This window comes from Megalops cyprinoides, chromosome 2 (genome assembly GCF_013368585.1).
Source record: "Megalops cyprinoides isolate fMegCyp1 chromosome 2, fMegCyp1.pri, whole genome shotgun sequence".
Classification (NCBI taxonomy): Eukaryota; Metazoa; Chordata; class Actinopteri; order Elopiformes; family Megalopidae; genus Megalops; species Megalops cyprinoides.
The window spans coordinates 48,670,505-48,693,069 of record NC_050584.1 but is presented as its reverse complement, the minus strand read 5'-3'; the positions used below and the strand labels follow the sequence as shown (position 1 = coordinate 48,693,069).

Genomic DNA, 22,565 nt, shown 5'->3' with positions numbered 1-22,565 from the left:
CTCTCTGACCATATGCCTGTCTGCAGTGCCATTCCTGTGTAAATGCATGAACTGATTTCTGTCAAAACATTGTGATTATGATTATGATTATGAACATGTATAAAATAAAACATACAAAGAAAAACTTAATGGCAATAACGAAGGTCTGGATTTTTATTCAAAAATGTTGTAAGCAAAGATCTTCATTAAACAGTATAAAGCACTTTGGTATGGCAGGTATACCATCCACCAAGTTACAGGTTAGCAGTGTATAACTCATACAGCACTGAGAATTAGACCCTTTATGGGTGTCCCACCAAAACAATTACAAACACTCCTAGGTCTGACTCCTTTCAGATATTTACTTCTTCCCTGTTACTTCATGTGAGCACACCACATTCAAATACAGATTCACAATCACACAACGAATGGTCTTGAACTATTTGTAAACTTCAACAACTATTACTTTGTCTCATTCTTCTCGATCTTAATTTTCCTGCTGCATTATCATCATCCTCCAGTAGCTCTAATGACACTTCTTACAGTTGACCATACAATCCCCAGTGTCAATTACTGTATTTAGTTATCTTATGACAGAAGCAGTTGTACCAGGTATCTGTGCATTTGAAGTGGAGTGTGAGCTGGCCAGTATCTTAACTAGCATGGTCAGCAGGGCTCTTTGCTGGGTTAGCTGTACTGACACAAAAAATGCTAGCAAGCAAGCTAGCTGTTTTGGTTTAATTCAAGTTCTGATGCAACAGACTAACATGATTTGCAATTAGCATAAATGCACAAGTATTCCAAATTCATAGAGAATTCAATTGTGAACTTGGGTGTATTTTCAAAACAAAATACTTTGCAAGATAGCAACATACAGTATTTAGGGAACGAGAGTGGTGTGATAACTGTGAAATGATATATCCTGTCATTATGATATTGTATTATTTTACAAAGGTACAACTGATGTTAATGATACGCTACCACAGAGAGAAGTATCTGCAAATGGAATGAAGCATTAATAATCAGAATAAACTGCAAGCTGTAGAATGCATAGAGTGTCAAATGAAAAAAATTGACTTTCACTGTTTTAACGACTTAAATGGAATATGTGTCAGGTAGCCTAGCAAACGTACAGAAATGTACAAAAAATAGTTGTGGTTATAGTTTATTATTGTGTCGCCATTATCATTAATATTTACTTTTAGGAAATTCAGACTCATTTCATTTTTTCACAGCCTTGAAAATTGTTGTTGACACTGAATATGCTTTACTAGATGTATGCGCTCATTGGGGCATTTCTGTCTCCACTCTCCTCTCTTGTTCCTCATACATTTGGCATGAGGAGATTTCTGACATGGCCAGATACACCCCTGGCTATTTCTCACAGAAATAATAGGGTCAGCTTCCATGTAAATTGTGTAGGAATTATAAACACACAAATACAATTTCTAAGTTTGTTATATTACGTCTTATCTTCAAAGACACATTTGTTTTAAGAACATTGAACAAAAGGTCTTATCAAAATGAATGGCATGTTTTAAATGTAAGTGTTGAGCTAGTGCTGATAGGAATTTGTAATGAGTCCAGGACACTGCTCTACCACAGCCTCATAGTTACACAATAATCTTAGCACAGTTTTGAAACGGATACTTCACAGATGCATTTGACCTTGCTTTTTCAGCATGCTATAAATAACATTTTAGTGTTAAATAATTCACATAGTGTAAAGGTAATTGGCAAACAGGATTAACTTCTAAACTGCTCTTTTTGAAGCTCTTAAAATGCTAGGTGTTCAGTATTTTTTACTAAATTCCTTATACTTGATTCTAAGATAAGAATAAAGCACAATTCTTTACATTTTGAACTGGGATGTCCACTCATCCTTCATATGTACTCTGCATACTCCATAAAATGTACACAATGTACACAGACCACATTTGTTTCTGAATTCTGTATGTACAGAAATGAATTGAAATGGTAAGGTATATGTCATAAATTAATCCAAGCTCTGAGCAATTCCCGTGCCTCAGTATCTGATGCAAATCAACTGGAAAAAGTTCCCCTGTAAGGAACTTGGAAAAAGTGCAAAGAGTATATAATGAGGGAAAGGAAACCTTGCCACTGTTAGGTGACAATGTATGTGGATTGCAATAAAATTTCTTTTTTTTCCTACTTCTGACAATGGATTAAAATGCCAAGTAACTCTAAAAGCCTCAATAGTTCCACATCTCTGAGTGGCAAGCTAGCAGGTTGAGCTCTGTGCCTGCCATACTGCATCAATGCATTTGTGTTTTAAAACAGTAAAATCTCAGTGGGACTGAGAAACAGACTCCCAAACCCCAATTTATCAATCTCACTGCTGAAAACATTGCATCTGAAAATGCCCATATTTGCACACAGACTCAAGGAGGGGTTACCTTATCCTTTATTTATGTGAAGGAGGGAGCTCATTAACTGGCTCCCTATGTGTTGTCCATATATAATTTGCATATACAGGATATATTTTATTTAGCTTTATGAATTTCTGTAAATGGAAACACAGTGACAAGCAACATACTGTACATTTACTGTAAACTTCCAGTTACAAGGAAGTTTTGCTTTATGACACCCTATGAGTTTATAAATCTCAACCTTGGGCCAAAGAACAGCACAATATTTTTAGTCACCAAGGTGAAGTCTTTATGTATATGGTATTTTATAGGTTTGTAGTAATGTAGGATTAGGAGCTGCACATTATAGACATGTGTTGAGTCAAGCCTGGAAGTAGATCTCATTGCCTTAAGATGCTGGTATTCTATCGAATGATGTTTGTGCAGGCTGATTAAAGACCAGACAGGAAGGGCCAGGTTCAAGGAAACAGGAAAAATGATGCAAGGAAATGGTGTACGTCACAAGGCGCAACGCTCCAGCTAAAAGTTACCCTTTCCAAACTTAAGCATGGAGTCTTTGCTGAAGTCCCCAATGAAACTTGTGGTTTTAGTGGGTAAGTGAGTCTTTCATACGATTTGTTATTACTGTAGAGAGCTTGGTGTTATCATTAGCTTGTAACTGAACAGTAAGTACTGTCGCTATATGCTGCTTATTTTTTGTGCATTGTATGTGCAAACAGCAGACGCTCAAGGAACATGGCGTCTTTTCAGCTTTCTAGACTGCTGCTCCCCCGACTTTTAAGAGAACTTCAAATCTTTTAACATGATAACTATCCCACAGTTATAATTTGTATAAATAAAAGTTCTTCAGGTTTTATGTAATGTTCTGTAATATTACATGTACACCTTCATGATTTTTTTTTACATAAAATCAAATTAGTTGTAATTTCTTAAAGTACAAGTTGTCTGCTGTATGTCTTTTTAGATTGTGTATGTAAAACAGTATTTTAGAACCGAGAATGACAAACATTTCTGTTTAAATTTCATGTTATGACAAGTTGAACAGCATTTGTTATGATTAACACTATCACTGTTTTTTGCATACTTACATATGATGCATTTTTTCTGTTTAAGAAAAAATAGAATCAGCTGTAGAATCAGCTGTTTCCACAAACTCCTCTTTTTTGTTTATTGTCTTAGCATGGCTTTCCATTGTGCTGGACCCAGGAAATTTTTCTGACATCTGCCAAAAATGTCATAAGAATGCAACATGCAAACATGTAAATGGATCCACTGGCTGCTTCTGCAAGACTGGATTTACTGGTGACGGAACACGTAATTGCGAAGGTAACTCTCAAAGGAGTAAGAAAACTCACAATTGATGTTTTTATAACCATGCTGAAAGCGTTTCTTTGTATACATTTCAAATCCTTTCCAAAATTGCAGGAACTAAATTACAGTGAATTCTCATAGCTAAGATTGACACAATCTGGAACCGAAGGAATAGTCATTATACTACAAACGCCTTATGGTTTTTTGTTTATCTACTTATTTATTTATTTATTGAGACAGATACATAATAAATGAGTGTTCTTAACATTGTGGGGAATTTGACATAGTAGCAAAAATCCGAAAAATGAAGATATCATGTTCCAGAGAGAGACGTGCAGTTTTCACTAGCTCCATTGTGCTTTGACAATAAGATTCTCATCACCTCTAGCACTTTCTTTTTCCACAGTGTGATGAGTAACTCTCCAGTTCCCGTTGGTGAACTTCAGTGTATTGATTTTTCCAAAATCTTCTTTTCATGAACATTTCTTTTTCTTCTTCAGATTTTCTCACCAGGGTATTCAGTTTGAGGGCTGTGAACCACTACTTAATATCAAATGTGCTGATGTCTCTTGTTGGTTACTACAAACTCTAAAGAGAGCAAAGGGAAGTGAAGGGTTCTCAGCTGATAGTGCATGTAAACCTTAAAGGTGGAGATGGCTGTGTATATGTGTGCCTGTTGGGGTCAGAAGTCTTACACAAGAATAGACAGGAGCAAACATTTTTTTAAAAAGATATGTGCATCCTTAACCCTTAAAATAATGTCATGTCCATCATGAATTCTATCATACTAAAATATAAAATGTGGAACTAATGATATACTTTGTTTGTGATAGTATAACAAGTGTGCGCGTGCTAATGCAGTAGCTGTTTATGTTAAACTTTACATTGCAACAATGCAGTAACTATTAGTATTCAGCTGAACACTTTGTTCACATAATTCTGCTGTACTTTGAACACCAATAAATGAAAAAAAAAAGTTACAAATTTTGAGCTAAAATGTTTCACATTTCAGTGACCAAAATTCTATCTGTGGAAGATGTGAAAAGGAAAGAGCTATTGACCCTGACTACCTGATTAATCGACTCCAGGAACAGAATAACCTTTAAAGTAGGGCTGACATCACAGGGTGTTCTATGTAACACTGTTGCCACATGTACATTAGGGTCTTTACTTTGGGAAGAGTAGATTAAGAAAAGCAGAAAGAAGTAAACAAACAAAATTTACTGTACAGTAAATTTAGGTTTTGCGAAATCAGAAATTTAACATTCCAGTTTGTCAGTTACTGCACTACATATTCAGTAGATTGTTGTCCTAAACTGTTACATGTAATTATATCAAAAAGGGCAAATGTAGTGTAATAGTAATAGATTTTTCTATGAGCATTTTTAAATATATATGTTAGTAATAAATATTATTTGATATAGTTGGTGGAGGCAGTGGAATCTCCCTATACCCCATTACTGCTTAATATAACATTTTTTCATGTGTCATGTTTATTCAAGGAATATAAATCAGTAAAAGAGTTTTGTAATTAATTAGAGATAACAGTTTTATTTCAATTACCTACAGATACTGGCAAGTTGCAGGTTATCACTCCTTGGTATCACTTGCTGTATGTAAAGCAATTCTTTTTGATGTCAGACAATTGAAAATAATAATAATAAAAAACGAATTATTAATATCAATATATTTTCACCTCTAAGCCTAACAAACCGTCAGACCCTTGTTCAAAACAGCCTATGACGTAACCAAATGAGAATTGTCTTGACCCTCCTGGGAACTGAACTAAGAGTTAATGCGTTTAATGAGTGTCAGTGAGTATATTTGCATACCCTGGAAAGTAAATGATAGTTAGTGATCTAAATTTCTATTGCACTAGTAAGTGAATACATTTTTAATATTAGTGTAATATTACAGTGATACCTGTATAACTGTATTTCTGTGATGATATGGTTAGTATTTAGTGTAATTAGTATTTGGTAAATGTTTTCAGTATGGTCACAAAACAGACAATGACAGGGATATATGAATTAAAAATTACATACTGAGCAGCGATTCATTTATCTATAGGCCAGTAGAGAGACAGGTAGTTGGCATGCCTGGACATACACTTAAGTTCAGAGAAAAGCTTGGCTTTCATATACTTAGATTTAGCTGAGGCTGAAAAAGATGGATGTAGAAAATGTCTGAAAACATGTCTATTGAACAAATTTGGAAATTCTTATTTGCAGGAGCTATGTACAGACCTATTAGTGAATTTTTGTACATTAATAAAAAATGCTTAAAAATTTGAATGAGTCCTCCAGAGTTATCTCCCCCCTCCAAGTATAAACAGATTATGACTATTAGGAAGTTTCATGTTTGTGAACCACCAGAAAAAAGACCTGGGTTGACTTATTCATTACCTGTTTATCTTATGAAAAGTTCCACTTTCAGATAAATCAAAGATTGTCTGGCATATTGCAATCACATCCTTAACTTTTGTCTCCTGGGTGAGTTCCTAATGTTCAATTTAAATTTACCTTCCTGTTTCTGAGTCTAGGGTAACAGTACCCAGCTTTGCCTTTAACCAACTTCCTTCAGAAGGAAGCTGTGTGAATAAGATGCATTTGATCCATGGCCCAGATTCCTTTATTTTTGTTTTTGTAGGATGCTACAATATGTTTTTGTCCCATGCAGTATGCCTCCTGTCTCAGTATAACTTACTTTATTGGCCAAAGACTGGTGTTTATCACCTGCCCGAATAGTAGTTATTTTACTTTATCAAATATTTTAGTGTGAAAAAATATAGAAATAATTTAACAAACCCTGGGAAATGAACACAGTTTGTCCTCAGGAAGGGTCTCTACTGCAGAGCTGAAGATTATTTCCAAACTACCAAGGCAACTCATTCCCACTGCAAATTGCTTTAGCCTTAACTTTCAATAACAGGCTGTAGGCAACGTAATCAGCATACAAGGACAGGACTAAGATAGGGCGTTAAGAAGAATTATGATGGCGTTTTAGATATGATCTTTTCCTCTGCCTCTGAGGAAAGAAAGATGGGCCCAGACTACTGACATTCTCAAGAATTCTTCTGACATTCTCAGGATAGGCCTGATAAACAGATGGCCCGAGACTAACCCACCTCCTTTTCCCACTCACAGGCACAAAAAGACTGGAAACCTGATGGAGCCATATCTCTCATAAACATACATTAAATTTAGTTTTAGATGTAATTTTTATTCTCTGGACTTCTCTCAAATCTGAGATTTCTGAATAAATGGTGATTCTTGGTTATTTTTATTTTAGATGGCAATTTACATTTACATTACATTTATTCATTTGGCAGATGCTTTTATCCAAAGCGACTTACAAGTGAAGAGACAGTTTGAACATCTAATATGAAAAGATTAACTCTTCTGTACAATATGTGAAAAATAAGACTTCTAAATATGTCACCGTAATGTCCTGAAGTACAGTGATTATCATTGTACTGGTAGGAAGCAACCCTAGTAACAGTACTGACTGACTGACTGAATCTCTTGACTGACTGATAGGAGAGAGTTGTTCCCATCGTCATGTTTAAACAGCTGAGAAAAGTCTGCACTGAAAAATGTCTAGTAAGATATTATTGTTTTTGTAATACATTAACCATTGGTTAAAATACCAATAACTGTAATAATTAGTTTTAGCCAGCTCCTGGTCCAAGCCCTTAAGCTAGAAACACATTTACATCATACTGTTCATGTAGCTATATTATTGAATAAATGTTGATATTTCCAAGAAAGATGATGACCTTCCATTTTGATAAAAAAAGTTAAATATATAATTTTTGTCATTTTTATCATTTCAGCTACAAACCATAGTCATCTGCCACTGATGTGATAAATGACAAGTGAGGTCTATCATTCAGCTATCTGTTATGCATGTGTCTGAGCAGATGGGCACTGTGTAAACAAGAAAGAGAACCTTAGTACTCTTAAATTTAAATTTCTTAATTGAATCCTCACGTTAACTGAGTAACTAAGCAAAGAGGCTGATCTGGGACCAGTGTTTGTTGGCTCACGCTACTATCACTGTGCTAGTCAATTATGATTAGCCCACCCTAGCAAAAACATATAGCATCGCCAAAGTTTCATCATCAGAATGTATGCAGGATGAGGACATTTCATTCCCACATTTATTTGTTCTCACAAATACTATGACTTATCTTCACTGAACACAATTCTCTGGTTCTCAGGTTCATTGTTTAAACATCTTTTAAACCAAATTTAAACTAACTGTTAAACACACTAATCCATCACCTTATTTTGTTCACGAATGGCCTGGGCCAGTCTAGGTGGTGTATAATGTCCTTTTGCCTTTTGGCCTGGTTTTGTTTTTAATGCAACCTGAGTTACCATGAATGGAAGGTGAAGACTGTAGCCACCATTGGATGTTTCACCAAAGGGCAAAGTGGAGAGCCTGTGTTTTCTGTATGTTTTTCCTCCCTTTTGCCTCCTGTGTCTCAGTTCAGACATGTTCTAAGACTAGTGGCTCTGCAGCTGGGTTTGTGCCATCATACATTGTCCCTGGTGGCATTTTCCAAGGAGTTGTTATGTAGTCTGTGTGCAGTTTGTCCTGAAAGGGATGTAAAATAAGACACAAGGTTGCATTTGGTATGGGCTCTAAGACTGATCTCTGGGGCTTCCCTGCTTGTGACTCCAGGTTTCTATGGTGTAAAGGAAGACTGCTTGAAGTTGAAGTCATTGTTCGCAGTGTCAGGACACTGTCTTATACCTGTGGAATGGTGGTAGAATTTGCACTAGTCAGCTGTTGGACAGTCACACAGTTGTCCTTTTGTGAGTCGCAACAGTCAGATGCCTCACAATATGTAATACTGTTTGTCTGACAAAGCTGTCCAGTACATTCTTGTTCTATTGTCAAAGATTTTTGTCAACGATTTATTTTCACTTACAGTAAATTCATGCATCAGTTTTAAACAGTTGTCCATTCAAAGCAGTCCATTTTTGTATAGAATTTAAAAAATTGGACATTTACTAACAGCCATTGCAGATATAGTTTTCAATAGTTTTATTTTAAATAGTTTCAGTTTTGTTGTTGCTCATGTCTGAGTCCCATGTTCTCTCATTCACAAGCCAATTTCCACAAATAGTAGATTACCCATAATACCATTATTCCTTTTCCAATCCATAAGCATGGATGGTGATTAGGTGGAATCTGGGACTATTTTTTTCCTCAACAACATGTGCATTACTGGCCACCATGCAGGTATTCCATATTGAAAGAATGCTAACTTCAGGAGAGGAGACATAGATTGTGCCATACATGTGAAACTTTAATCACAGAAAAAAATCAGTCTGTGCACATTTCCAGGTCATTCTGACCACATTTACACTCGTGAAAAGTTTTTGATAAAAAAAAAGTTAATAATGTGAATATGGAAAGCACATCACATCTCCAAATGTAATGCATCATTGCAGCAATGAATTCACACAAATATAAAAAACAGCATTGGTTATGCAAGCCCTGAATTTCGAAAGCAACAGACATATTTCCTCAGAAAATGGTCACCTCCCATTTCTGGAAGTGAAGGATATCCTTACTGGTCAGGCTTTTTCCACCAGATAGGTACAAAGGACGGGAAGGCATGTGTCTATCATACTGTAAATGAACAAAACAGCTCCAAGTCAGCCTTTAAAAATAACAGTGGTAATGATGAGCAGAAGATTAGAGTTTAGTTCTAAAGTCTAAAGGGAAAGAAAACAAACTAATGAGAAGCCATTGTTGGTCTGGACCTTAATTAGGTCATTGTGAATTTCTTCTATGTGCTCTGGCAAATGGAAAATATAGGCTGATTCTAATGTTTGTCTATAAAATGTAATAGAAATAGTTTTAGCAAAGGGTTGTACTCATTCAGCTCTTCTAAGCTTAATCCCACCCTGATATGACTTAATGGAAGATGTTATTGTGCAGGTTACCTCTTCTGGAATATAGAATGAACTGACTTAATTGGACCTGTTTTAAAAGTGTATAGACAGGGTTAAAGTGTCTTTCCCTGAAATCAGCTCTGCCCTTTTCCCTCACCATTTGGTACATCTGCCCCTGCCTTCCTGCACCTTAGATGCAGCCATACACCATGAGAGGAAAAAGTTATCCACCTGGGATGTCTCAAGGAAGGCTGGAGAGAGGGGTGGGAATACAGTTGCAACCTTTTTCTGGGACTTTCATCCAGAGGATTTCACTCCCAGCAAAGACAACACTCCCACCCTCAAAGGAAACTTTGACAAAGACTGCAGGGGCTGGCTCTGCATCAGGGGAACCAGAGAGGCTGGGCTATGTACTTGGAACGATGTAGCCCTCTCTTGTTCCTGCTGGCCCCATGAGAGGAAGAACTTAGATTAGACAGAACATGCTGCCAACATGACCGGGGTCTGACCCTTCTTTTACTCTCCAGCTTTAAGAATACCAGACTATGAGCATGACCTCTTAGGGGTTAAACTGACAGAAAACTCTCTTCACCCTCTCATGCAGAGATGGAAATGGTTCTCAGATTTGGCTCTTTGACAAGGGGTATGATGACAGGCAACTGCCAACGCACATGCACTGCCCAATCTCTGAAATGATTGACTGGCATAGATTCTGAATCGGCTGCAAAAACTCTGTCCATAAGGCTATAATCATTCCAATAATGGAATCATATATTTTATTTTGAACGTTATACCGAACATTCCAGTTGTGATGCACACTTGTTATGTGATGGTGTGAGTTGTGTGCCGATAGCATTATATAGCAATTATATGAATACCTGCTCTTTGTCCAGAGGGAATGCAGTGATGGTAGCAAAGACTGGTGTTATACATTCTGCAATGTTCCCAAATTCTTGAAAGAATTTCAATTTTTTTTTTTTTTGTTTTAGAAGTCATTTAAGCATTGCTTGGTATAAAATATCCATAGAAGACCACTAAATGCTAAATTATTTGACTGTATGACACATTGTTACTGTAAGTAATAATTTAATAATTTAAATCTGTATGGCCTCTTGTAGTTTGTCTACAGTTGTGGCTTTGTACTGAAATACATCTAAATGTTACTGCAGCTGTTTTATGCAGTAAATATTGTAAATATTTTATTTGAAATATTTATGCAAATGTTAACCCTAATCAGCTTTTCTGTAATTATTTTTTTCCAGAGGGAAATGCAGAAAAAAAACAAGAAGAATATATATATTTTTTGTTTCACTTTGGTTTTTGAATTTAAAGTATAGATAGTTACTTGAATAGTTATGTGATTGTAGTGTCAAACACACAGTAAGTTTCAAGAAATGTGTGAACAAACAATGACATTCACAGCAAAGACAGCTTGAGTGAATGAAACAAAATCTCTGCTGGGCACTTCTTAGTGTATAATGGTCAGAATGTTGAACCCTAACTATGTTTTTCTTGTTTTATATTTGTAGATGATGATGAATGTACAAAAGTCACCCAAATCTGCGGCAAGTATGCAAACTGTACAAACACTGAAGGCAGTTATTTCTGCACATGTCAATCAGGATTCAGATCCAGTGGGCTGACAATGTTTCAAACAAATGATGGTACCCAATGTGACGGTAATTAATGTATATTCTTTATTTAACATATGTGTTTATTTTATTTACACTGTTATGTACATACTTGCACAAACTTGTAGTAGTAGAGTATTGGTACTGTGGTACAGTATTTATTTTCTTTTTGAAGTTATTACTTCAAGTTCAAGTAGATGTGTATCATACTTAAATGTGGTTATGTGATAAAACATACAATGATCCTTTGTTACCTGTATTTGTATGAATTTATGTGAATTGTAGATATTGATGAATGTAAGGATGATCAAGTCTGTGGAAAATTCTCACGTTGCCATAACACACCTGGATCTTATTACTGTACTTGCCAACGGGATTATGCCCCAACTTCACAAACGGTATGGTTTCAACGAAAGGATGGCATTAAATGTAAAGGTAGGCATATAGAGGATGTGTGCTACAATTAACAGCAGTTAAGAGAAATACCTATGCCTTCATCTGTGTGTTGTGTCTAAGAGACTTTAACATTTGCAAAATCAAAGTTTAACAAACTGCATGGTATTAGAAGTGTTTTCTAGGTTCCTGTGTGTGCATCCAAGGCTTATAAGCATTAAAGTCTCTTTAGTGCATTAGATTCCATTTGCAGATGTCATCATGATATATGCTATATAATGTGCATAGACATGTTAACATATAATCACTCATCAATTCATATCTAAAGTGGCAGCTCTGAGCAACACAGACATACACAGTGTACGCCACTACCAATATTGTTTGGATCTCTAAGTTTCTTTTTTATCCTCAACGGAGGTGACACACTTAAGCATTAACAGTTGCAGTAACTCACTTCTTGCTTTTTAATGTTGTTTTTCCAGAGAGTCCCAAGAAAGGCTGTCATAATAACAACACATGTATCTCAAAGACTGTCAACAAAACACTTGAATATGTAAGTATTTGAACAAAGTTATGCTGTGCTAAAAATAAAATAAGGATTGCCACTAGTAGATAACATATGATTGAAACATTATGAGATATAGAGGTCTTGGATAGTAAACAATGCAAGTATGTAAGAACAAGTATTTACAAGTTGATATCTTCTATTTGTATGCCATATTACCCTTTAGAATGCTGCCATATACATTTTCATGCATATGACAATTATGTTATGTGCAACTGCTGCCATCTGCTGGTGATTCACTGCTTTTCTTCTGGGTGACAAAAATATTTTGTAGTACCATGTTAAGTTTAACTCACGTAATAGGTATTGCCACTCTTTTGGTATCCTAGTCAATGTCACCTTTTTCTTTCCTTTGGGGTCCAACAGAGATCCCTCTCTTAGGCATGCCCTACAGCTATTCTAGTCATCTAGGGGTCCTCTGCCTCAAAAACAGAGATAAAAAGTAAAAATCATGCAGAACTTTATTACTTGCATAACAAATCGTAAAACTTAGTACAACAGTTCAAATATACACACAGTTGAATTTAAAGAAATGTAACATATCACTCAAAAATATAAAATGCATGTAAGTGGCAGCATATGAGGAGGACAATGGGAAGGATGAAAACAAAACATTAACATAATAAATTGTAATCGCCCTGTAACAGTTTTTTGTGATTCACAAACTTGTTACTAAAGTGAAGATGACCCATTGGTGTATGTACATGTAGGTGTGCATGTGTATATGTGTATCTACATGCAATGAATCTTAAACATTAAAATAAATTTATATGTGTCGAATTACAAAATATAGTTATTGGCATAGGCATATGCACTTTATTGTTCTTTGCCCCTAGTTACGTAAGTGTATGTGTGTGTGTATGATGTTGATTCCTAAATCTGTGGATTGGTCTGGTTCTCCATACTGACCCATGTTGACCCCGAGTTGATGCAGGTCAGAGAATGGAATCCCACTTTGCAGTTTTAAAAGAAGAGAGCATGGTGTAATTTATTGATCTTGCAACAAATTAATGGCAAATTATGTAACCATTTAATGACAAATTAATTTATTAAAGGCAAGAATGTATTAAGAATTCTAGTGGTGAGACAGCTCTTTATGCTACTCTATTAAAACTGAGAGAAAAAAGGTACTGTATAGTGTCAGACATTGTTCAATACAAAATAATAAAATGATGATTTATTACTCATATCTGGTGGGATCATGGGGCTAATTAAACTCAAAAAATTCTGGCAAGTGCATGAGGAGATTTAAAAATGATTTAAACCTTGATCTTAACCTTTAATCTGGATGTCTTTCATATTGTCGGCAGGAGGAACATGTTTAACATGCAAAGAGAGCTGTCACTTTTAGGTCAATGGCTGTGCAGTGACTAATTAAGCTAGGGATAAAGCGAGGGCAGGAGGTTAACCGTATTACAAATAAATGTCAATTGAGGAGGAAAAACGCAAGCAGAATGACATGTAATATAATGACATAAAGCCATTTGAATGATATCCCTTGTGTATCAATGTATGATTGGATAATTTAAAAGTAATAATAACAGGATGCATGAGGAAACAATTCAGAGAATAGTATAATTGTAGTTCTACAACAGCCATGTATAGACTGAATTTGCAGCAAGTCGAGGAAGTAACAGACCTGTGTCAGCAGCACAGAAATACTGTAGGGTGACATGCTATATATAGGTGAGTAAACTGCTAGAGTAGAGGTGTTGCCAGGGTGTCTCAGAGCAACAAAATCCATAGAGTCAAATTGCACTGTAAGAACTAATTGTGTACTTTTCAAATAAGCATTTTTTAAACAAATCCAAAATATAACACTTTGATTAGCATTTGTTACAGGCGTTTATGATTTTTGTATTTTATCATTTTCAGAGGTTACTCCTGTGACTGAAAAAATAATGACTTCGTTTTATGTTCATAGATCAACAATATTGCAAAGCCTTACAGCCGTCTAGAAGAGATAAGGAAACAAACTTCTGGGGAACTCTCACCTGTTGATGTGATTTCATACGTGGAAGCCTTATCTCAATCAGTACCATCGTTAAGTGCTGTGAATGACAGTGCTACTGATAAGGAGGCTCTCACCAATGCTACCATTACAGTAAGGGATATTCTGTCAGATTCATTCATAATTTTATTGTTCATTCTCATTTATAAAGCAGACAGTGGCGTGCGCATGCACACGCACACACACGCACACACACACACACACACACAAAGAATCCCTTTATCTCAGTACAAAATAATTCTCCTTTTATTTTTGATTTATTCAAGACCATGGGATGCATCTTTGATTGACTTTGACTGTCCATTCAGACTCATGTATAAAAAAAAAAATTCTGGGAGACAGATATGAATGTTCACATATAAATGTAAAGAACATCAGTGAATGTAACACTGCAGCTACAGGATGTTCTAGAAACAAAAGTAGATACAATGGGCGTTATTCATAATTGAACGTTTCTTTTCCTGTACAGGAATTTGTTAGTGCTGTAAACAATCTTGTAGAAAAGGAAGAACTGGTGGCATGGAATGAGATTAGGAAGGATAACCGGGGAAAGACTATTACCAAACTTTTGCATACTGTGGAGGAGGCAACACTGAATATTTCAAAAAATTATGAAACCACAACTGAGGTGGACGTGAATGCAGGTGACATAGGTAAGGCTCTGTTTATTTTGTCTAATTGTTGCTGTGTGCTTTACAGTAAAATACAAAGGAAAGGACATTTAATCTTTTCATAAAACATGAATAGATTTTGATATATGGTATATATAGGAGCAAATACACACAAGCCAGTAGCGTGCATGTGTAGACTGATGTTTTACATTTTAATATTTGCCTAATTCCTAAATAATATGAGAAAGAATTTGGCACAAAATGGCATGGCAGATGCCTTTGTCCAGGATGACAAATTATTGTGTATTATTATGTGTTTATGTAAGTGGATGTTCACTGATCCAGTCCAGGTGGAATACTTAACTTGAGTACCACTGCAGTGACTCAGCAACTGTTAACCTAGACTTTACAAGCTCAAGCTACCCACACCCACTCTGTGATCAAACGTGATGAAAGTAATGACAAGTGTGGAGAGCACGCGACACAAACGTTTAACAAGATAATAACAAAAATGTGTGATTTTTGTAGGAAGGCTTCTTTTTGTACAGTATTACAGTATTGTGACACATTTTATTCCTCTCATTTAATTTACAGCCCTTAAACTATATGCTTTTGACACCCTACAAACAAAGCTGACAAATATTCATGCTACCATGGGAGGCGATTCCATTACGCTCACCCCTAAAAATGAAAAACAAGAAGTAAATGGTAAGTAGCTGAGTCTTGACAGTAATCTAAAATAGTGTGACATTTCATACATGTTTTAAAAACCTAAGCACATAGTCCCTGTGATTTTCGCATATGTTTGAAAATGACAACCAGGTGTAACCAGGGAATAAGGGATTAAATCTGCACTGCAGCAAGCAAGTCAAATGAAGGAAAAAGTAGCTCAACAAGGACAGGACAGTTTTGCTCAGATATGATTCTTCTGAACATAAGTTGCACATCACGTATACTTTAGTAAAAATTGGATGTCTCCCCACCATTACTTTTTAAAATTAAAATTGAATCAAGATTGTTAACATAAATTAGTTTTGGCAATGTTTGTTAATGTATTTGTGAGTGCTGTAGGTTTACTTGCATCACTTCCTCCAGGATTAAGCTTGCCCGTTCTTTTGCAAACATGTATTATTGCTGTCAGTACACTAAGAATGAGCCACTCCAGTTCTGAGGGGCAGAGGGTCTTCTGACATGTATTTAACATTGAAAACTGCATCTTAAATGCAATACATTTGAAGTACAAGGGGTTTTTACAGTCTATTCAAATAATGACAGATTAAGTACGTAAGAGCTATGATACAGTGTTATTGGTCGCCAATAGCTTCAGTTGCTTGCCTGTGTTTCAGTCCAATCTTACATGGATATCATGAAGGCAACATTATTAATAAAACAGCTTTTTGTGTTTTTTTTTTTTTCATCAGGGAGTTTGTCCATAGTTTTCCTTTGGTACAGCAATATTGGTGCTCTATTGCAAACAAATGATGCCCCCACAGCAACTGACTACAAGCAGTTTGCCGGAGCAGACGATTTCACTGTGAACTCACAAGTTGTAGCAGCTACTATAAGCTCACCACATGTCTACCAGCTTGACAACATAGCATTTACCCTGAAACACAATGAGGTATGCTCTGTAAACTCATGGATTTCCCATGTGTGATGAGTGTAGGTGCATGTGTGTGTTTGTGGCTGTCTTATTTACAAATGCACCTATACATTTTTGTTTGTTTGTTTGTTTGTGTTTCCTTATTAGCTACTGTTTAAACATAGGCAGAGCATACATATTTTATGTGGCTGGTTTTATATTCATCAGTCATAAATTATTCCCTATTAATGGTGACAATTACATGCACTTTGACATTTTTTACGTGCATGTCATGATGTTTTCCTAAATTATTATCTTTATGGTAATTTAAATTAGGTCAATACATTGCTAGACCAATACCAGATTAACATCAGATTAATATTTAATGATAGTTAATGATTTAATTATTTTAAATAACACGAAGATATATTGGTTATGCTGTATATGATTTATATATACATTCAATCTTTTTATAGCCTATAGACTCTGAAGTTTATGTTACAATATGTGCTTTCTGGAAATACTCACCGGTGAGCATGAGAGGCCACTGGGATACAGAGGGATGTACACGCCAACATGTCAACAGCTCTCACACCTCGTGCACCTGCAATCATCTGACACACTTTGCTATCCTGATGTCATCTGGAAAGGCAAATGTAAGTTTGTCAATCTTCATATGTCAACTACCCTGAATTTAAGATGAAATTGACGAGCAAGTCATTGCTTCCTGCATTTTCCTTTTTCATCATTAGCGTATGCTAATTCAAATGGAATTTTCTTTGACACACTTTTTTTTTCACAAATGTATCATTTGTTGCTAAAAAACTGGAAATTATTTGAAAGGTACCTTTAAGGTTTTAAGGGAATACTAAGTCATTTAGCTGATTAGGTAGATAAAATTTAGCAATTTATTTTATGTATGATTTGTCACATTACTTACACAAACTATAAAAAACATAATCATTGTATTGGTCCAAAGTGAGTTATGTTTAGCATAGATAAAATGTACTTAACATACATAAGTTTGTGAAGAGGTTGGCTGGTCCCTTTAAAAATGTTTGCATAAAAACAGGTATGAGGATTTAAAAATTGTATCATTGATTATTAATAATGACAAAAAAAATGATAAAATGGGCAAAATAAAAAGGAAAAATGGATGAAATAAGGACCTTTATGTGAAACTTTTTTGTGTGTGTCATTTTTGTTTTGACAGCTGTTGGCCCACTACGCCATCCTTACAAGAATAACTCAACTTGGAATGATCATATCTATTATCTGCCTTTCCATGTGTATCTTCACCTTCTGGTTCTTCAGTGAAATACAAAGCACCAGGACCACCATACACAAAAACCTCTGCTGTAGCCTTTTCATGGCTGAATTCATCTTCCTGGTTGGAATTAATATGAACACCAACAAAGTGAGGACTGTCCTAGGGCCAGTCACAGCTGCCCACAACACTTTTCATTTCTATAGCATAGACTCTTCTGTTTGGTCAATGAACTCAAATGCCCACCTGAATGTCATAAATATTAAAAAAATAGAGATTCATTGTGAAGGAGAATTGTATGATTTACCAGAGATTGCCATAGTATGCAATGTGTTTTTGAGAGGACGAAGGGATATAATTATTTTAATATGATATTCATGCTTATTTTGGTAAACATCACATGGTTATATTTGTTCCTTGGCAGTTTTGTTTAGATCAAACCTCAGATTGAGTAGACTATACCTTTCTATGCACAACTTAAGTTATTCGTGTCATCATCAGCCAAAAAAAGGACTTTGGGCATATGTTGAATTTTTTATTTAACTTGTTGTCTGTTACATTTTATCAAACATATTTATTTCTTTTGTTAATCTTTTTGAATAATTTTTTATGTTGCAGGATTCATAAAATGTACATAATGATTTCTTTGTTTCCTTTTTAAACTCTCTTTTAGCTCTTCTGTTCAATCATCGCTGGCCTACTGCATTATTTTTTCTTAGCTGCTTTTGCATGGATGTGTATTGAAGGGATCCATCTGTACCTGATAGTGGTTGGTGTCATCTATAACAAAGGTTTCCTGCATCGCAACTTTTACATTTTTGGATATGGAAGCCCAGCAGTGGTAGTTGCAATCTCTGCAACACTTGGTTACAAATACTATGGTACCAATAAAGTGTAAGCTCTAACTGTTTAAATATATATTTATATTTTAATAGATATGATTTATGTGAATTCAGAACTAGGAATAGTGAACTGGTCTCTTGCATTTCACAGGTGTTGGTTAAGTACTGAGAACAATTTTATATGGAGTTTCATTGGGCCTGCTTGTTTAATTATTCTGGTAAGGCTTATAATTATCTTTTATCTCATTCTTCACCTTAATGATCAACTTTTTGCATTGACTGCATTGTTGTGCAGAGCCCTTAGACATCTTGAATGTATTGCCATTGATAAATATTTTTTTTTCATAGATATTATATTTAAGAATATTTACTGATTTTTATAAGCTTTAATTTTTCTGCAAAAGTAATTGTATCCATATTAAAGTCCTGAATAGGTATTGAAATATAACATGCTCTGTGACAATAGCAAAGATTAATGAACAATGTGCCCCACATAAAAAAAGGTTAAAATTGAATCCAAAGGTGCTAATGCAATACAATATACTATTTAATTATCCATGCACGCATGTATAAATGTGTTGTTTTTTACTTTTAACTCTTACTTTATGTGCATCCTAGGTTAATCTCTTGGCTTTTGGAGTGATCATTTATAAGGTCTATCGTCATACTGCTGTGAAGAAGCCTGAAATCAGTCACTATGAAAACATACGGTGAGGGATAGGTGAACTGTCACCCTCCTTTGTGTGTCCTTGTTCTATTCCCTGTGTTACACCTCATGTTGGTCTCCGAGCTCAGATGTGATCCAACCACATCGCTTAAAGCCATACTACTATGACCTGCAGCACTGTGTGAATCAGTGGAATCGGTGTAATTACTACACATTTCTGTGTACAGTATGCACTGGTAGAGCACCTGGCAGCCTGATATAAGACTATTTATGCAGGAAAATGGACCCCACAGTTCCAACAAATTTAGACTCTACAGCGGTCCTTGCTTTTATAACCTGTTTTCATGGAATGTTATCATGTAATGGATCTTAACCATGTCATAATCCAGGTAGTCGAGAACTAAATGTTATTTCTAATGGAAGCTAACTTATAAGACAGTGCACTCAGTCAGAAGATTAAGTAAACAAATCTTCTTCAGCCTCAACTCACAGTTTCACGGAATGAAAACAACAAACTGAAATAAAGATAACAAATTGAAACAAAGACCCATGATAGGAAAAAAAAACCCTTTGTTAAATAGGGCGTTTTAATGGTGGCCTCCCACCATTGTTTTGGAGGCAGTAAACAGCTAAATAATGACCTTAGAGTGACAGTCTGAGCTGATGAGAAGAACTTGGTACTGACAATGTGGCCATTCCAGGTCTTGTGCCCGAGGTGCTCTCGCCCTTCTGTTTGTCCTTGGTGCCACCTGGACTTTTGGTGTCCTTCACATCCTGAACGAGACTACCCTTACAGCCTATCTCTTCACCATCTCCAATGCATTTCAAGGGATGTTCATCTTCATCTTCCTCTGTGTCTTATCCAGAAAGGTAACGCTCCCCTGTTAGCTGTGAAGAATATAGTATTGAAATCACAACTCACTATCGATTGCAAATACATGTGAGATACATGATTTCAGTTTAACAGGAAATTTCTTCTTTACATTGTCTGCAAAGGACACCTTACTTTCAGGAGAAAGTTATACATTGACATTTACATTGACATTTAAGTGGGGTTATGCAATTAAGATTCCTTGTGTTACATCATCATTTTATAATGTTATCAGAAACCTCAGTGTTGATTGACAGAGGTCAATCAATTACAATCTACCCAAAGGCACAACTAGATGTACAAATGCCATTCTCACTGTATTTCATGAGAGTCCACTGCAGATTCTGTGTGGTGCAGTGGTAAAGAGAAGGGGCTGAAACCCAACTGCTGCTGTTTCAATTCCCTGGTGTGCACACAGGCGTTGTAGACTTGGGGAAAAGCACTTAATTTGAATTGCCTTAGTAGATATCCAGCTACATGAATGGATATTGTAAACACTGTTATCTGTGTCACTCTGGGTAAGAGCATCTGCTAAACAAATGTAATGCAACGCAGATATTGTCACTTTTGCCGTGAATGGATTGGGAATATGTACTGTATATCTCTAATTCTATCCCAATACCTTGGGAAATCTGCTAAAATGGAAATGACAAATGGTAATGCTATTGACCTAAATGCAGTAATACAGATGTCTCTTTTAATTTGTGAACCTTGTTGTAAATGCAGCATGAGGTCTCAGTTGCCACCATTTTTATTTTCAGTTGCTCACACCCATTCTATCCCACTCTGCCACTAAGAGGCAACTGGACGTGCTATTTGTTTTCTTGACCTGAAGTATGTTTGCCAACATTCCTTTCAGTTTTAAAGCGAGTCTTACCACCCATCTGCGTTAACTATGACAAGAAACATTACTTTTTCAGTTTGAATTCGCTTTGTTGGGATACAGTAGACAATAGCTGTGTTCATGATTTTAAGTGTTTATGTGTGGGATTTTGGAACCATTTTGAATTATCATGAGATGTTTTATATTTTCTGCTTAAGATAATGAACAACAGATTCGATTACAATTACAACTCAGGTACAATTAACAGCATTTCTTTGTAAAACAGAGTATTAGCTCATCGCCCTCTAATATCTCATGCTGTACTTTTTCTATTCTGCCTCATCAGATTCAAGAGGAGTACTACAGATTGTTTAAAAATGTGCCATGTTGCTTTGAGTGCCTCAGATGAACTTTACATCAAACCAGGAGGAACAAGTCTGCCATCACAAGCAGTCCTCTGGGGTTTGGAATGCTATAATGATGTTTTTCATACCACTGCTTATTTCTACATTGTCCATGCAAATATTGTGATTTAGCAGAGAAATTCAGCAAAACTCTCTTGTGACAGAGAACTGAGAGCCTGCTTACCCCATGCTGACACTGACACCATTATTATTTCTTTTCTATTTTGCAATAATTTAATGTAAATTAGATATACCGCTTACAAATATTATGGCTAAAACAATTAGTGTTTAATTATGTAGGCATTTGTGACATGGAAATATGAGGCAACATTGTAAATGTCTGTTGTATTGGTGAATCTGTTGTATTATAAATAAAGACAACTTGGATGACTTCTGCTCCTATTGCACATGATGCCAATGTCAAGGTTCTGTCTCATATTAGACTCTGGCTGATGTATAAACCAGGATACTGACATTTAACCTAACTGTGGTCATTTGTAATCATTAATTTCAATAGTTTGTCGAGATTTTACACAATAATGAAAATATTCTTGCTTTTTAATATATTGCACTTTTGAAGAAGAGTAACAAATTTTAAGAATGTTGAAGAACTCTTCCCAGACTTTTTACTGGGCAAGTCAACCTTCTGGAAAGCCTTTTTTAAATGATGACTACTATTTTCATGCTTTTCTTGTGGTAACATTTTTAATTTGTAAAGTTTAAAATCCCTGTCACAATGTATATTGTGGTCAAGAATCTGTAGAGAACCCTTTATTTTGTTTACAGGGTTGTACTTATACTTTTTAAGTAATGTATACAGTCAATATTTAAAACATACATGTAGGTAACTAAATATCAATATTGTCATGTCATATTTTTCAGACATTCAAGAAATACATTCTGTAATCCAAGAAGTTAATGTAGTGAAAAATGAGTTCATAGCCCCTTTTTTCATTTTTTGATCATGAGTATGGTCATTCAGTGTAATGTGCTGTTTGTTTTATTTCATCAGTATGTTGGTATAAATATTTGCATGATTTTCCTTGTGATATTTTGTAAATTAAAGAGTGTTCTACTTGATTGTCTATTAAATAAAATATTTAATCAAATTCAATCAAATGATGTCATGTGAAAATGTCAGAACTCATTAACTGAAAATTCTTAGCAAGTGCATCACATTGCAAATGTTATGCGAATTACAAATGTTCACAGCTCGTTGTTGCTGTGAGTGGCTGAAAAGGGTTTTTTTGACATTATGTCCAACATTCTCAGTGTTTATTGCAGTATACGTCTATACTGTAAAATC

General features: G+C 35.4%; 1 protein-coding gene across 1 annotated transcript; it reads left to right on the top strand.

Annotated features, from left to right (window-relative positions):
• Positions 1 to 2,896: 2,896 nt before the first annotated feature.
• Positions 2,897 to 22,198, top strand: adgrl4 (adhesion G protein-coupled receptor L4). Its single transcript, XM_036522773.1, has 16 exons — positions 2,897 to 2,962; positions 3,549 to 3,695; positions 11,122 to 11,271; positions 11,509 to 11,658; positions 12,099 to 12,169; positions 14,106 to 14,285; positions 14,662 to 14,845; positions 15,398 to 15,511; positions 16,225 to 16,424; positions 16,862 to 17,041; positions 17,599 to 17,802; positions 18,326 to 18,546; positions 18,646 to 18,712; positions 19,113 to 19,204; positions 19,863 to 20,031; positions 21,202 to 22,198. Exons 1-16 carry the CDS (start codon positions 2,917 to 2,919, stop codon positions 21,262 to 21,264), a joined length of 2,238 nt encoding a protein of 745 aa, XP_036378666.1. The 5' UTR covers positions 2,897 to 2,916; the 3' UTR covers positions 21,265 to 22,198.
• Positions 22,199 to 22,565: the final 367 nt, after the last annotated feature.